The sequence below is a fragment of the Benincasa hispida genome, chromosome 7 (genome assembly GCF_009727055.1).
Source record: "Benincasa hispida cultivar B227 chromosome 7, ASM972705v1, whole genome shotgun sequence".
NCBI lineage: Eukaryota > Viridiplantae > Streptophyta > Magnoliopsida > Cucurbitales > Cucurbitaceae > Benincasa > Benincasa hispida.
In genome coordinates this window covers 11,923,757-11,941,460 of record NC_052355.1, presented here as the reverse complement: position 1 = coordinate 11,941,460, position 17,704 = coordinate 11,923,757, and the positions used below count along the sequence as shown (strand labels likewise).

Genomic DNA, 17,704 nt, shown 5'->3' with positions numbered 1-17,704 from the left:
CTTTCTTTCTTTCTTTATTTTGGGTAATAAACAATAATTAACCCATTACATTTCTTCAAGAAATATGGTTAAATAAAATGAAAAACCAAAGACAAATAAAAAAAAAAATTATTCCTAATTTTTCTCCATGAATTTCATTATCGTATTCTTCTTTTTCTTCTTCGTATTGTTGCTCTGTATTTTTACTTTATCATCAAATTTTTTTAATTGAATATCCCCCATCATCTTAGCAGTCAATGAAATGTCACCACATTTTTTCAATAATTTCACTTTCAGTTCCTCTAAATTTTGAGGATCATCAGATAACAAATCTCCATTTTTCACTAATTCTTGCTAAAAATTGTTCCAAGAAAAAAATCCTCCTTTTTATGTTTTTTTTTTGTTATATGTTATATACTTTTCAACTATATATATGTTTTTTGTCTAAATATTCTTAACACTCTTTTGATATGTGAATTCAATTAAATAAAAATATATTTTACAATTTTTATATATAGATATTACACTTAATGTAGACAAAATATTGTTATTAATATAATTAATGACCCTACAACATATTTTAATAGTCATCAGTCTTATAATAATCGAAAGTGGTTGTCAAATTGATTATCGAAAATGATTTTTGCTAGAGTTTGTAGTCAAAGCTTGAGGTTAGTCGCATGAAGGTGGTATTGGAGTTGGTCGTCGAAGGTGGTTTTCGGAGCCTAGAGTTGATCACACGAAGGTGGTTGTTGAAAATGCTCATCGAAGATGATTTTCATCGAAGTTTGTAGTCGGAGATGGTTGTTAAAGCCTGAAATTGTTCATAGAAAGGTGGTATTAGAGTTGGTTGCCTGAGTTTGTTGTCAGAGGTGGTTATCGAAGAATTGGTCATCAGAGTTGCTCACTCGAAGGTGCTCATCGAAGGTGATTTTCATCAAAGTTTCATCGAAGTTGGAGGTGGTTGTCGAAGCCTACAAAGGTAGTTGTCGGAGTTGGTCATCAGAGTTTGTTGTCGGAGCCTGAAATTGGTCATCAAAGTTGGATGCGCAAAAGTGGTTGTCGGAGTTGGGTCACTGAAGTTATCATCGGAGGTGGACGTTGAAGTTGGTCGTGTGAAGGTTGTATGGAGACCAGAGTTAGTCATCGGAGTTGTCATCAGAGGTGGTTGTCAGAGCTCGAAATTGATCATTAGAGTTGTCATCGAAGGTGGTTGTCAGAGTTCGGAGTCGGTCGTCGGAGTTTCATCGGAGGTGGATGTCGAAGCGCAAAGTTGTTTGCCATAGTTTTCATCAAAGGTAGTTATCGGAGTCCAGAGTTCCTAGAGTCATCATTGAAGGTGGTTATTGAAGCCTGGAGTTAATTCTCAAGATGTGATAGCGATAGTAGCTGAAGAGTGGAGCCATTGAGAACATTGGAAGAATAGAGAGTTTGGTGAATTAGGTGAGTTGGTAAAATATACCAATTCATGTGTGTGTGAGTGTGTGTTTGTGTATGTGTATGTGCTCATGTGTGCGTTCGTGTGTGTATGTGTGGGGTGTGCTCGTGTGTGTATGTGTGTGTGTGCTCATGTGCGTGTACTCGTGTGTGTGTGCTAGTGTATGTGTGTGTGTGCGCGCGTATGTGTCAAAATACTATTTCATTAACTAATACCTTTGTCTTAAATTAAGTAACATAACATGAATAGTATTATAAAGTTATTTGATTTTATTAATTTAGGGAAAGTTAAAAATAGTTCTAACACACTTGTAATGTAAACCCCCAAACCTGAAATCCTAAATAGCATGCTTGGAAGTTCATGTTGTTGTTGTGGTGGTGGCTGCTATTGTTTTATTTAATTAAATTTAAAGTTAATCTAAGTATGTGGTGGAGTTAGTTTTTATTTGATTAAATTTGAAGTTAGTAAGTAAAATAATAAAAGAAAACAAATTTTTCTAAGTGTTCATGTCTTCATAAAGGGTGAACTAAGTTTTAGTTCAAAAATATTCTAAAGTATAAGAAAATAAGCTCTCTGGTCTAAATATGAATATCTAACACTTAGTCAAATTTTGAGAAGTTATTGAGAAGGAGGAGGCTAGGCGTGGGAACTTGATGTTGGCAAACTCTAGGAGAGGACTTTGGTAGGCAAGCCATGGGGAGCTTGTTAAGGTACAAGGAAGGTCACAAGAAAGGCCTAGGCGAGGAAGTGTTAGGAGATTGCAAGAGGTAGAAGGTTGGAAGTTGTAGGTGATGGCCAAGGTGGTAGCTGGAGTGGTGAAGAAAGCCTAGGGCTGAGAGGAAGTAAAGTGCGAAGACCAAGCTGCTCCAGGCATTGATATGCTAAGGAAACCAATTTAATCAGCCTAATTAGTGGGTTGGATGGTATATTTAGAGGCTTAATTTGTATTAGTGGCATGAGGTGTCACTTGATTAGGCAAATTAGCCATGCAAGAACAAGTATAAATAAGGGCTTGAAAGTGGAGATTAGTTTTGCCATTTCACTCATGCCAAAGGGGATATTCTACATCCCAAGTGAAGCTTGTTCAGTGAGGAGGTAGCTGCATAGGTTGAAGAAGTAGGCAGTTAGCCAAGGACTGAGAGAGTAGATAAGCGACTAAGGCTGTTGGTAGGTTGTCGCTCGTGCGCCTATCGCACGCCCCACACCGCTAGGCGAGCAACCACCCTCATCGCCTAGCTAGCCAGTCGCCCATCGCGCAGTTTGCACACCCTTAACGCTCAGTTAGCCCGCGTTGCTGCTGATCACGCCACTCACCCCGCACGCTTGTGTGTATGACTGTCATCCATGAGGGGCCACCTGATTGCCTATGCACGTGACTGTAGGCCCATGTGCGTGTCTCAGTTCCCACACCTAGTCTCAGTATGCGTGCACCTATTTTAACCAGTTCATCAGTGTACCTAGGTTGACATAAGCTTGGCATTAGCCTAGTTTGGAATTTTGGTGTTGATAAGCCATTGTTGAGTTCTTTAAGCAATGGTATGGATGTTAATCTATTAAGATACATGAATAAGGACTCTAAAAAGGATACAAGGCCTACTTAAGTTAAAGGAAAAATGACCTAAAAGGCTAAGTAAGTCATTTAAGCTTAAAAGGTGAGCAAGTATCATTAACCTAGGGTTATTTATTTATGTGACAAATCAAATGGAGATTGCAAGGGCCTATAACCCTTTGGGGGGTGAGCCTAGTGACAATGAGTGACAAGTTTTATTATTCTTTGAATGCTTTCCATGCCTATGTTTTATGATTATTTTACTTTAAGTGCTTTCAAAGCTTGATTTAGCCAAAGCATGAGTTATATTGAATAGATGATTTATCAAGCATGAGTCCTCTTGAAAAGTTATAAGCTTCAATATTTTCAGAACATGAATTTCTTATAAAGGAAGGTTGTATGCTATGTTTTATATGATGTTCAAAGTATATTTCAATGAAGCAAGCATTCTTATTATGTTCATGAAAGCTTTAACACAATGTTATCTATCTTTGATGCTATGTTTTCCAAGGAATGATACACAATGTATGTGTTATTTAAAGAAGGATTTTAATACCTTGGTCCTTAATACCCAATACTGAATGAGATGAAGGTATCCGAGACCTTGATACTGAAGGAGACGAAGGCATTTGGGGCTCACATGATACCTTGATGCTAAAGGAGACGAACATATCTAGGGAAGGTCTTTGGGACCCACTTTAGCACACGTGAAGGCTTTGGGCCGTGTGTTAGGATGTTATTAGCTTTAGGACATCTACGTGCATGTATGGTTATTATCGACATCGATGCTGATGTAGTAATTCCACCTCAGCTAAGGTTATCGACATTTGGAGTGCTAGCAAAAGGAGCTCTGCCTAACTAAGGCTTAGGGGTACAAAGTTCAACATGAATGTTTTATATGATATGTGTAAGATATGATATGTTTTTCAAGATTTCTCAATGTACTTATGAAATGTTCTGATGTTTAATTAATGAGTTTCAAGCTAAATATGTTAAACCTTGAACTATGAAAGCATTTTCAGTTGACAATTATTTTATAAGTTTTCAGTATGACTATGTTTATGAACATTTGTTTCAAAATAGTCACTCACTGGGCATCCAAGCTCACTTTTTCAAAATGTTTTCCTCCCCAAGTAGCGGTCGAAGTCCTAGAGCCTAGCTTACAGCTGCCAGACTGCCACAAAACAATAGATCGCTGATAGGCCCTGAAGTTACTTAGGTCTTGACCATGTCTTTAGTAGTTTTGGAAACTCATGTAGATATAGTTGGAGAATGTAAAACCCTAAGCTTGTAATTATGTTATGGACCTTAGCCACTTGTTATGAAATGTTCTATGATTACCTTAGAAGTTTGAGTTAGATTGCATGAACTATATTCCGATATGTTTGTCTATCAGGTGATCCAAGAGTGAGGAAACAGGTTACAGGTCTTAGTTGGGCAATAGGTGTCATAAGAGGATTGATATATGTTGTCTTCACATCTCTTTTTAGATTAAAAAGGTGGCCTAAATGTTGGGATCTACTAGCAAGCAACAGAAGCAAACATAATCTATAAACACTCTAATTACATTTAATTTGAGTTCTAAAAGCATGCTTAAACAGAAACTTCAGAAGAGGGTTTCTAAACTGCATACCTTTGATGAATTCTCCCAATTTCAAGGTGTTGTCCACGTGATTCCAACTCCAATTCAACAGTGAACCACCAAGAGATCTTCTCTACTATTTTCAGCCTTGAATTTTGAATGGTGGAACTCAGATTGGAGTGAATTTGTGAAGGAAAATATGAGTTTTTTAGATGATGAACAAGCTTTCTGTAGGAAACCTATTTCCAGCAGCCAAACTCTCCTTCGTCAACAAAATGAAGAGTCTTTATTCAGCTCTTTCATGCAGACATTTCTCGACCATCTAAATGCCAGCACCAAGATGATGAAGATAATGGGCTAGGTGGTGATCCAAGGAGGAAACACCTTCTTTTTGTGAAAGGTGAGGTGTTTCAACTTTCTCAGTTTAAATTTCAATTAATTTCAAAATTAATTAAAATCAAAACCACAATTTCAAATTCTAAAATTTGTAATAAAATGAGAAATTAAGTTAATTTTAATTAATTAAACATATTTAATTAATTATATCATAATTTATTATCAAATATTAAATTAATCACACACCTAATTTTAAACATGAATCCTATTAATGTAATTAATATTTAAATCAATATTTAAATATTATAAACTCTCCAATTTCGTTTAATTTTAATAAATTAAACATTAATTAATTATATCAAATATAATTATATAAACCCCTGTCTCTTATACACATCTAGATGTGTATGTAATTAATATTTAAATCAATATTTAAATATTATAAACTCTCCAATTTCGTTTAATTTTAATAAATTAAACATTAATTAATTATATCAAATATAATTATATAAACCCTAATTTGAATTTTGAACTATTCAAATTCAAACCCTAATTTCAATTTGAACACTTCAAATTAATATCATTCCAAATTCACTCAATTTATTAATTTAAGGTGTTCATGTTTTACGAGCTAGTAAAGGAACCTTATGGACCTACAGATCATGAGCTCCAATGATTTAAGATTAATTAGCTAAAACTCTTTAGATCAAATTAATCAGTATCGTTAACTATCAAGTCACACCACTATAGCTCGATAGTTGCACTTTCCTCACTGTAGATATATTTGTGCCCACTTGATTTAATCATAATTAGTAAGTCGACCCTTCACAGTTCGTAATAACGGCTGGGTCGATATGCTATTTTACCCCAATATTACATCTTGCTCCTTAAGTTCCACCGATCATCTAATGAACAATTGGTTTGTAATCTAATCACTAAACTGGATCCCTCTCGAGCCAATGAGAAGGTGGGACCCCTTGTTCAAGACATGGATTCAGTACTTAAGAGAACAAGTTTTCTTTTATCCCTAAATCGGGTACACGTGAATTCCTTATTGCACCCTATGTCCCTAACTATCTACCCGGTCCTACCCCTGAAATGGGAGGCTTATTGAGCTGGTGCTTTTGAGCCAACCCTCACCTATGCAAATCTAAAGATAATCCCAAATAAACAGGAGTTCATAGTTAGCTTAAGGCTAAGATCGAGTTACCTAGGTCATCTAAGCGAAATAGTCAGTCTTAAACAGTAAACGACATTATAAAGTAAAAGTGACTTATTTCTTGGTCTGATCTTACACAAACTCATTGCATAGGACGCCCCACTCCTCATGTCAATACATGAACGAATCATGATCACTTCATTTGTAGCACCTTTACAACAACTTGTAACAACTACAGAGTGGGCCACATCCGATAGTGTTACCAGAATAAGGCACCCAACCTTATTCGTATACTATAGATCGTTTTGACTATTTACTCAAACCTAATCCACTTTTATGTCTCCACATAAAGTTCAAGTATTCATATAATAGCCATGGATCTTAGTTTATTAGATTTAGACTTTATAAGTGTAATTTATAGATTCAATAACAACTTTATCAAAGTAATGTCGAATAATAAAATATGTTTAACTTTACAAACTGCGAGTTTTAGGACATCAACCCAATACTAAGAAGGCGACAAGTTGGTATCAGAGCCAAGGTTTTGGGGGAAACATAGGAGCATGCATATAGATTAGAAGTATGTAAACTATATAATATGCTTAATGCTATGCTATATTATAGGAACCATGCCCTGTGGAAGTGGCAGACTGAGTAAGCGAATGGCAGATGGGAATCAAGACCTTACCAGAGATCCAGTAGTATAAGATGTAGTGTTAAAGGTGGAGTCTAGTAACCCTCAAGATAGGGCTAACCCTAACTTGGAAGATAGGGTTTTTGATAGAATAACCCATAGATTAGCAACTAGTGTAAGATCTGTTCTGGCAGACCCTGAGAAAAAGTATGACATCAAGAGGATGAAGGCACTAGGTGCCACCACGCTCGAAGGTAGGACAAATCCGACAGACGCCGAAGTATAGTTAACTTTGATCGATAAGTGCTTTCATGTGATGAGGTGTCCAATGATCGTAAGGTTAAGTTGGCTACACTTTTGCTCCAAAAAATAGCAAAGGATTGGTGGAGAGTCCTACAGTCCAAGAGAGGCGATACAGGTAAGATGAGGTGGGAAGAGTTTAGAAAAGTCTTCCAAGACAAGTACTACCCAGGTTCTTTTCAAGATGCAAAGAGGAACGAGTTTCTGAGGCTAACTCAGGGCTCGATGACAGTTGCAGAATATGAGCAGAAGTATAGAAAGCTATTTAAGCATGCTCAAACTATTATTGCAGAGGAAAGAGATCGGTGCAAAATATTTGAGAACGATTTCCAAAAATAGATTCATACTCTAGTGACCACTATTGCTAACTAGATAGACTTCTCATAGTTAGTAGAGACCGCGATGAGGGTTAAAGAAAGCCTAGCAAAAGAGAAATAAGAAAAAGAAGCATTCAAAAGTAGCTTCAAAGATCAGCCAGGCAGAGGTGATTGGAAGAAGTTTACTCCAAGTGTGTCAGGTAAAAGAAGTTTTAAGCCCCGTCTCAGGTGGCAGTCTACTTCCGGAGGCATCGTAGCTGGAAATCATTGGAGACGAGGGCAGAGGAGGTTTAGTCAGCCAGTTGTTTCAGTTGGAGTATCCAAATCGAGGCAAGTAGGTGAATATGTAGCTAGTTCAACCAAGAAACCCCTATGTGCTAATTGTTGTAGGAACCACTGGGGACAGTGTTATAGTGGAGTAAACATCTGTTATCAGTTGGACAAGCAGATCACTTCAAGAGAGAATGCTTACAATTGGTACAAAAGGGCCAGACAAGGCAGAAAGTTATCTCACAGACAGTTAGTCGGCCTAGAGTAAAGGGAACAGTAGGTGAAGGCACTAGTGGTGTAAAGTAGAAAGGTGTTCTGGGATAGCCTCGTCAGTAGGGGAAGGTGTACGCCATGACTTAGCAGAAGGCTGAGGTTGCACCAGAAGTTGTTACTAGTACAGTACTTATTTGTAACAAGCCTGCTCATGCATTGATGGATCTAGGAGCCATCCATTCATTCATTTTTATCATGTTTGCTTTAAGTATTGATAGAATGTCAGAGCTTATGCCTGATCAGTTGTTTATTTTGATGGAAGGAGCACATGTGCTGCAGAAGAAAAATGGATCTAAAACACTCTAATTAGATTAATTATAAAGATAAGCATGCATGCAATCAAACAAGTAAAAGGGGAAAAGAATACAACTTTTGTAGTCTTTGAATCTTCTCCAAATCAGCTCCAATCTCCTCATGAACGGTTCGTCGACCACCATGAGAGTCTTCCCGACTATTCTTTAGTCTTAGAACGGGATGGTGGAATCCGGTGAATGACTAATTTAGAGAGGAAAAAGTTGAAGCTTTGATAGAAAAAGGGATGAGATTATCACATAATCTCATCTAAACCCACTATGGTCAAGAGTTCTTCAAAAGCATTAAACATGCAACTTTGAGTTTGATGAGAATTTGACACTAAAAAATCCAGTAACTCAAAAAGTGGGATTTAGTGGGACAAGTGTCTTCAAATGAAGACAACACTTAGCCATGCAAAAGTTGGCATTTCCCACTCACAAATGTTGGATCTTTCTACTAACTTGGTCAAAGTTTGACTCTCAAAGTCCAAAGTCAACAAATTTGACTTTTTGACTTTCAAAAATCAAAAGTCAACAATTTGACTTCTATTGTATTTTTTACCTAGTCAACAATTTGACTTTTAATGCAATTTTGACCAAATTCATTTAATTTCAAAAGTTAATTCTAATAATCAATTTTAATTAATTTAATTTAATATTAAATCCAACACTAATCCCAATTTATATGAATCTATATCCATAATTTTGATATTTAAATCTTATTTAAATATCTCTTATTTTCTCTCTCTTTATGTTTAATTCACAATTAAACATTAGGTTAAATATATCGTATATATTTAACGCTTTGCTCTAAAACTAATTTTGAACACTTCAAATTCGTTCATCACACTGTTCTAAGAATTAATCCGATATAAGTTAGTAGGGGGACCTCATGGACCTACAGATCATGGGCTCCAATGATCCACGATTAACCGACTAAACTCTTTAACCTAATTGACCACTATTCATTAACTACCGGGTCACTCCACTAAAACCTAGCAGTTGCACTCTCCTCACTGTAGATATATTATGTCCACTCAATATAACCATGGTTAGTAAGTTAACCCTTCACAGATTGTTCGTAATAACGGCTGGGTCAAAAGCTGTTTTACCCCCAAGATTACATCTAGCTCCTTACGTCCCACTGATCCTCTAATGAACAATTGGTTTGTGATCCAATCACTAAACCGAGTCCCTCTTGGGCCAATGAGAGAGTGGAGCCCCTTGTTCAAGACTCAAAGTCAGCACTTAAGGGAAAACCCTCTCTATTATCCCTAAAACAGGTAGGAGTGAATTCTGTCTTACACCTTATGTCCCCAACTATCTACCCGGTCTTACCCCTAAAATGGGAGGCTTATTGAGCCGGTGCTGTTGAGCCAATTATCACTCATGAAAATCTAAGGATAATCCTAAATAAATAGAAGTTCATAGTTAGCTCAGGATTAAGGTCAAGTTTCCTAGGTCATCGCTTTGAAATAGTCAGTCTTAAACAGTAAACAATGTTATAAAATAAGAGTGACTTAATTCTTGGTCTGATCTTATCCAAACTCATTGCATAGGACGCCCCCACTCCTCATGTCAATACATGAACGAATTAGGATCACTTCGTTCGTAGCACTTTACAACAAATTGTAACAACTACATAATGGGTCGCATCCGATAGTGTTACCAGAATAAGGTACCCAACCTTATTCGTATACTATAGACCGTTTTGGCTATTTACTAAACTTGATCCACTCCTATGTCTCCACATAAATTTCATGTATTCATATAATAGCCATGAATCTTTAGTTTATTGGATTTAGACTTTACAAGTGCAATTCACATATTCAATAACAGTTTTATTGAATAAACATCAATAACATCTTTATTGATAATAGAATACGTTTAACATTACAAACTATGAGTTTTAGGACATACAACCCAACATATTTCTACTCCTATTGATAATGTCCTGGTAGTTAGTAAAATTTATAGGAATTGTGTGGCTAAGATTGAAGGGTTAAGCTTAATAGTTGGTTTAATTCCTTTGGAATTGTTAGAGTTTAATGTCATATTGGGAATGGATTTCTTATCTAAACATCATGCATCACTAGACTGTTATAAGAAGAAATTGATATTCAAGAAACTCGGTGTAGCTGAAGTGGTATTCAAAGGTGATAGAAATATTCTTCCTACATGTTTAATTTCAACAGTTAAATTTAGAAAGTTGCTAAGCAAATGATGTACAACATATTTGAATCATGTGATCAATTTGTAAGAAAATAAGTTGGAACTTAAAGACGTTCCTATAATGCAAACGTTTGTGGATGTCTTTCTAGAATAGTTACTAGGATTACCCCCGTTAGGGAAGTAGAGTTCACAATTGAACTGGTTCCAGGAACAACGCTTATTTCTCAAGCTCCTTACAGAATGGCGCTGGTTGAGTTAAAGGAATTGAAAGTGCAATTACAGGAATTGGTAGATAAGGGTTATATCAGACCCACTGTATTCCCATGGAGAGCACCGTGTGAGGAAGAAATATGGAACTCTCATGTTGTGCATTGATTACAGACAACTGAACAAGGTAACGATACGTAACAAGCATCCCTTACCTTGAATAGATGATTTATTTGATCAGTTGAGTGGTGTAACGGTATTTTCTAATATTGATCTAAGAACATGATATCATCAGCTGAAGATTAGGAAATTAGATGTTCCCAAGACAATTTTTAGGATGAGGTAGGGGCACTACGAGTTCTTAGTTATGCCATTTGGTTTAACAAATGTGCCAACGGTATTTATGGACCTCATGAACAGAGTATTTCACCTGTATCTAGATCGGTTTGTAATGGTATTTATAGATGATATCCTAGTTTATTTAGAAAGCAAAGAGAAACATGCAGAGCATCTTAGAATAGTGCTACAAACTATACGTGACAAGTAGTTATATGCCAAATTTAGTAAATGTGAGTTTTGGCTTGATCAGGTAGTATTCCGGGGTTATATAGTGTCAACTGCAGAATTTAGTGTAGATCCTTAAAAGACGGGCAGTAGTCAAGTGGGAATGACCAACTTTAGTGACTGAAGTTCGTATGTTTTCTGGGTTTAGCAGGTTACTACAGATGGTTTGTAGAGGGTTTCTCAAGGATAGCACGTCCTCTGACAAAGTTGACAAAGAAAAACACTAAGTTTGAATGGTTAGAGTAGGGAAAGAGTTTGAGATATATTGTGATACCTCAATACAGGGTCTAGGTTATGTTCCGATGCAGGAAGGGAAGGTGATTTCTTATGCTTCCAAATAGTTAAAGAAGCATGAGTGTAATTTCCCCAACACATGACTTGGAGTTAGCAGTAGTTGTATTAGCACTAAAGATCTGAAGACATTATCTATTTGGTGAAAGATGTCATATGTTGCAATATGCATGCTTGCTTGTGAGATAAAACAATATGTTTGTGAGATAGTTTGCAAGTTTTTCAGTGCTAAAACATAAGAAGCATGTAGAACATCTTAGGATAGTTTGCCTATTTGGTGAAAGATGTCATATTGACATTACCTATTTGGTAAAAGATGTCATATTGACATTACCTAAAACATACGAGAAGCATGCAGAACATCTCAGGATAGTTTGCAAGTTGTGAATCATTGCAAGATGTCTATGAGATGGTTGCAAGATAAAAGACAGTGCTTAAAAACACTCTATCTTCCTAACATATTCTATATCTACCCCAAATCACTTAAACATGTATACAAATTGTCATAATGAGTTAAAAGGGATCATTGGCAAGTTTTTGGTAGTGGTTGCAAGTTTTTGTGTTGGAAGATCGGTGCGAGTCTTAGAAGATACAAGACAACAACCAAATGAGAATGTTGAGTATATACATGTGGAGAACCTCTCGGTTTTACAAAAAGAAAAATCAACCAACAACTGTATTCTCAAGAAGTAAAGCAAAAAGAAACCCAACTCTTCTATTTTGGAAGCCAAGATATACTGTAAAAGCAAACAACAAAAACCAATAAGCAATCCAAGTGTTAGAATTTTTTTTCCTAAAGTCAAAATAAAGGTTTAAGTTCCTTACAAAGGTTGAAGTTTGAGGATGATTAGCCATTGAGGTTTAATTGTCGTCCAAGTCGTCGAAACACCATCGACAGTGTCGAAGTCTTTGCCTCCATCCGATGGTTCGCGGGTTGTTCGAGTCTCCACTTTCGTCTCTTCGTGCGCCACTGTTTGAATCTGTGGCCATCATTCGATTTTCCTTGTTCAACGAGGAGGAGAAGCTGAATGCAAGAGCGGAAGGAGAGGGAAGAAGAGAAATTACATAAAGTTGATTTTTAGGATTTTTTAACTTAAGGACAATATGGACTTTTCACATGCTTGTTTGTCCTAAAATTCATCTTTTTAAAAACCCCTCCCAAATCTCTTTACATCCCTAAAAATAATCATATTTTTGACAATTTTTCAATTACATTCAAGACAGTGGTAATTCTACGACACAACAAATGATTTATTCGACACATAGATATATAATTGATATGTTACATTTTCATATATGAGTGGTACCAAAACACAAGGAGATTTTTTTGGACTATATTTGATGCAGGGGTTTGAAAATCAAATTTTGAAGTTGATATTACAGGTTCACATAACTATGATGAAGTTTGTAGGGTCGGGAATTTTTAAATTGAGGGAGGATGGTTTTTTATTGGTGAAGTAGAGGGGTATTTTGGTCAAAGTGAAAATAATTGACAAATCATGGGAAGGAGAGGACATTTGGCTGGGTGAGCTGGGATTTTGTTGTGTTAGCCATAATGACCAAGGAGCCCCCCACGTGCACAATAATGGAAGCCTCATTTCTTCCCAATCGCCATGGCTGAATCTCAAACTCTCAGCTGAGGAACGAAGACGCAAAAACATACGCAGCAAAATTTTGCGCCCTCACATACGCAACCGAACGACGGAATGGGGGCATTTATCAAACTCGAGGATTCTCCTATGTTCTTGAAACAGGTAGCTTCCTTTTATGATCGAATTGCGCAAACTTTATTTGTTTGTTCCTGTTGAATTCTGTTGGCTTCTGGATTTGTTGTTAGCGATGAGTTTGTTTCATTTTTGAGCTTGTTTGCAGTTATGTGTGCAGTTGGAATCATTTCTTTATACTTTGAGAAGATTTAATCCGGTTGTTTGTATTTGAACTTGTTTTTTGTATTTGTCTGGCGTCCGTGTCCCTTTCAATGTGTAAAACAATCAGAAGGGGCTTGCCTATTCTTTTTCTTGTTTTTATTGAATAAGGATCAGTGATAAACTGATTTCTCCTTTCAGTTGCGAATGCGTTGTAATGCTAAAAATCTGGACAGCTACTGCTCTGCTAAAATTGAAACCTGATGGCGAATTATGGTTAGGTTAGAAGTTCCTTGATGACTGTGGATGATAGTTAGAAGGGGCTTTTCTTTTTATTGCAAACCACTTCTGTGCCGTAGAAAGGAAGGGAGAGAATCCAAGAGAGAGAGGAAATCTGTAAAATTGTATTCACCAAAAGAGGAAAGCGGCACAGTAGAGTCCCAAATATGCGAAGAAGAAAACCCTACACCTGACTAAAGAGCCAATGGGTTACAGAGAATAACAGAAAGGGTAACAAGTAATAACAGAGATCTTGATAACTAAATAAAAATCCTTAAACTGATTGTTTTAACTTCCCCTCACTAGCTGACTGGGGGATGCAGAATTGTAAGCTTGACACATAGGTTTTGAAAATGCGTGGAAGTAACCCTTGTGTCATGATATCAGGACGTTGGTTACTGGAAAGGACATACTGCAAGTTTGTTTCCAAGAATGCGCACACGGTCAAGTGTTGGTTGATCTGAATATGTTTTGTTGTTGGTGCATGGTTGGATTGGTGGCAATATAGGTTGCACTAATATTATCGCAAAGTAGAGTGTGTGGTGATGTTAGTTTGAACCCCGACTTCTAAAGAAGAGATACCACTCAAAACGTTTTCCTGCATTTGCTAATCCACAAACTCAGACTAAGGTTTGGGACGAGATACAATCTTTTGTTTGGAAGGTGAGTATGATATGAAATTATGTCCCAAGTACCATGGTTTGAGTGATATTTAAAGGGTACAAAGTACCATGGTTGTTTGTACCCTTTAAATATCATATGATACATTTTTTTTTTTTGCAATGGAAACAAGCCTCTTCGTTAGTAAAATGAAATGAGACTAATGCTCAAAGTACAAGAGAATTATACAAAGCGCAAAAGATCCTAAGGATTAGGAGGCGAACCCGGGCATCTCAACTAGGTTGACACCCTCGTAGCGCCCTCATCATATCCATACAAAACTAACATACTAACATAACATGGTGATAAACCAAAGAACAACAAGGTCCCAAAACAAGTCACTAACCAATACACAATAATACAAAATAAGAAGAATATTATGCCAAATAAAACAAGATTGAGACAAAATACTAAAAATTTGGGAATATGAAGGCCAGTCGGTTTAAACATAATTCTTGTAAGGAGAAATCTTCAAAGGTCTTGCATAAAGTGCACTAGGATGAAGCATTTCTTCGTGCTAAATCATACCGGTCCATCCAACTTGCTTCTTTATCATGGAATACTCTTGGTTTCTTTCAAACCACAACTCAGCAAGGAGAGCCTTAACCATATTAACCCAAATTAACCTCGAGTGCTTCTTAAGTGAAGGGCCCATTAAAATTTGCTGAACGTTACTTCTGAAATTATCTCCAAACACTCAAGTAGTATTAAAAATGGAGAAAAATTTCCACCAACATCTTGTTGAATATGAGCAATTGAAAAATAGATGCTGCAAATCTTCACCATACAAAGGGCAAATAGAAGGAAACAAACAGACCGAGGGGAACTTTCTCTGCATGATTGAGGACAATTTAGAAGGCCAAACATCATTATCCAGATTTGAATATTAACTCTCCTCGACTTTTGGTCTTCCACGAAGCCTTGTATAGTCTTTTATCCAAAGGGGATGAAGGGGAGAGATGAGTAGTGAGACTGAGAAAACACCTGAAACTTCTAGGGACCATGTCCTTGTTTCAGAGTCTTCCAAAATTCTCTTACCTGAAATTAGAGTTAACAAATCCTGAAACTCTATTATCTCATCATCTTTAAGCAACCAACGAAAAACAATAAACTAAGAAGCTAGCATATGGTCCCAATGAGACATTATGGATCCCCTCGGTAACAAAGCAATCCTAAAAGTCTTGGATACCGAATATTCAGAGGGAGTGCATCTACCCATAGGTCGGTCCAAAAAGCAATTCTAGCACCATTGCCAAGTTTGAAAGGAGCCAAAGCTTCCACTTTTGACCAAAATCTCGAAATGCTAATCCAAGGACTTCTCAAGCTATTCCCAGGCTTCCCAGCTGTGTGCCAATTGAAAAGGTCTTTCTTATGAATGCTTCTGACCACCTGCCTCCTAAGGAAATTTCCTCCTCCATGTATCACCAACCCCATTTAGCTAATAAAGTCATATTTTTGTTTCTAAGACCTCCCAAATCGAGGTCTCCATCATTTAAGGAACGTGTAACAGTGTCCCATTTCACCAAATGGTTTATTTTGCTTCCCTTATGTCCTTCCCAAAAGAAATTTCGCATAATTCTTTCTAATGAAAGAATCAGGTATTGCAAATAAGGGCATATAATAAATTGGAATATTGGAGAGAACTAAATTTCACAAAGTAGCCTCCCTCCTCTAGACAAGTTAAACTTCTTCCATTTATCTAATTTTTTATGAACCTTATCAATCACTGGCTGCCAAAATGAAGCTTGCTTTGGGTACCCACCTAAGGTAGACCAAGATAAAGAAAAGGCAGCAATTTTGCCTTGCAATTTAGAAATCCAGCAGCAGCTCATTTTCATTTATATTGATTCCACTTAAGGTTGATTTTTCCCAGTTCACCTTCGTCCTAAGCACCATTCAAATAGTTCAATGGCTTCTTTTAGTTTCAATAACATACAGTTATCATATTTGCAAAAAATTAGGGCGTCGTCTGCGAATTGGAGTAGTGGAACATGAATCTTCTCCTTTCCTACTACAAAACCTTCATACAGACCATTTCCATAAAGCTTATCAAGAAGAGCCCTAACACTTCACTGACTAGGAGGAAAAGGAATGGTGACAACGGATCATCTTGCCTAATTCCCCTAGATGCAAAAGTACCTTCTATTAATGATTATAGAGAATTTGGGATTTTTTATGCATCCCATAATCCAAGAGATCCATCGTGGATCAAAGTTTTTTTGAAGACATTACTTTTTCTAGGAAGCCCTAATCTACATGGTCAAAAGCTTTTTCCAGATCAAGTCTAAGAATCCATCCCTTTTTCTTTTTTGCTTGGTAATCTTCCACCACCTCATTAGCGATTAGCACCGGATCTAGTATTTGTCTACCCTCAATAAAAGCATTCTGGGATTGGCCAATTATGGTGTGCATCACTTTCTTCAATCTTTCTGCGAGTGCCTTTGCAACTACCTTGTAGGTTAAGGTAGTGAGACTGATTGGTCTGAAATCCTTTACAAAAACCACATCATCTTTCTTTTGGATTAAGCATATGAAGTTTTCTCGGACACACGCATTTAGTCTTCCATTCTCGTGAAAGTCTTCAAATAGTTCTTTAAAATTCTCTTTGGCCAAAAACCAAAACCTAGAGCGAAACTCTACTATAAATCCATCCGGTCCTGGGCTTTATTCTTGCCAAGTGACTTTAGGGCAAAATAAATTTGAGCTTCTGAAAAATGTGCAATTAGTGAGGCATTTTGAGATGGGGTAATAAATGACCAATTTAATAGTAACAGTAAGTATCTGTTTCCAGGAGTACAAGTATATAAAGCATCATAAAAACCCAAAATAAGGCTTTCCATTTTGTGGAACGATTTGGTTGGCTCCCCTTGATTATTTATCAATTCAGTGATTACATTTTTCTTTTTCCTTGCTGCCAAAAAACTTTAAAGCATTCCAATGCACCGTCCTGGAGGCATGGAGAAACTGACATACCTTATTGATGGCAAAAGTTAAGTCTGGGTGAGGGATCTTACAATATTGTAGCGCATCAACAATGCTTCAACATTCAGTCATATTAGTGAGGCGTCTCACCAGCACGGTGGGATTTGGTGGTACTTGAGCTCATAAGTGTGGTGCATAACTTGCTTTCAAACATTTTAGCTCTCTCCAATAGATCAACAATATATATCTTGAGATAAATGCAAACCATCACTTAAATAAGACACCTGAATTCAAGAAAGTAGATAAAGGATCAAGATCCTTTGACAAAAATATTTTGTTGAGTAGAAATAAGTGAGTAGAGTACAAAATTATCACTACTGAGTATGATAATATCATCGACATAAAGAGGATAATCAAGATAGTGGAGTTCTTTTGAAAGTAAAATATGGATTATTTGATTTTGATGCTTGAAAATCCTAGTTAGCGAGACACAAACAAAGTTTAAGGAACCATGCTCAGGGGACTTTGTTTAAGCCCACAGAGTGTCATATTTAGACAACACATTGATCTGGAAGCTTAGAATCAACGAAACTAGGCAACAGTTCCATAAATGC

At 36.7% G+C, this 17,704-nt stretch overlaps 1 protein-coding gene across 7 annotated transcripts in view; it reads left to right on the top strand.

The window, feature by feature from the left end:
- Window positions 1–12,903: 12,903 nt before the first annotated feature.
- The window catches only part of LOC120081740 (ADP-ribosylation factor GTPase-activating protein AGD4-like), a 69,334-nt gene continuing 64,533 nt past the window's right edge, over window positions 12,904–17,704 (top strand). For 3 of the 7 annotated variants that reach the window (XM_039036849.1, XM_039036846.1, XM_039036845.1), the window contains exon 1: window positions 12,904–13,118. Coding sequence is in view for 3 of the 7 variants with exons in the window: in XM_039036846.1 (XP_038892774.1) it covers window positions 13,071–13,118 (48 nt within the window). In the remaining 4 variants the exon portion in view is untranslated. The remainder of the gene's footprint in view (window positions 13,119–17,704) is intronic. The other 4 variants (XM_039036847.1, XM_039036851.1, XM_039036844.1 and 1 more) reach the window with 2 other exon arrangements.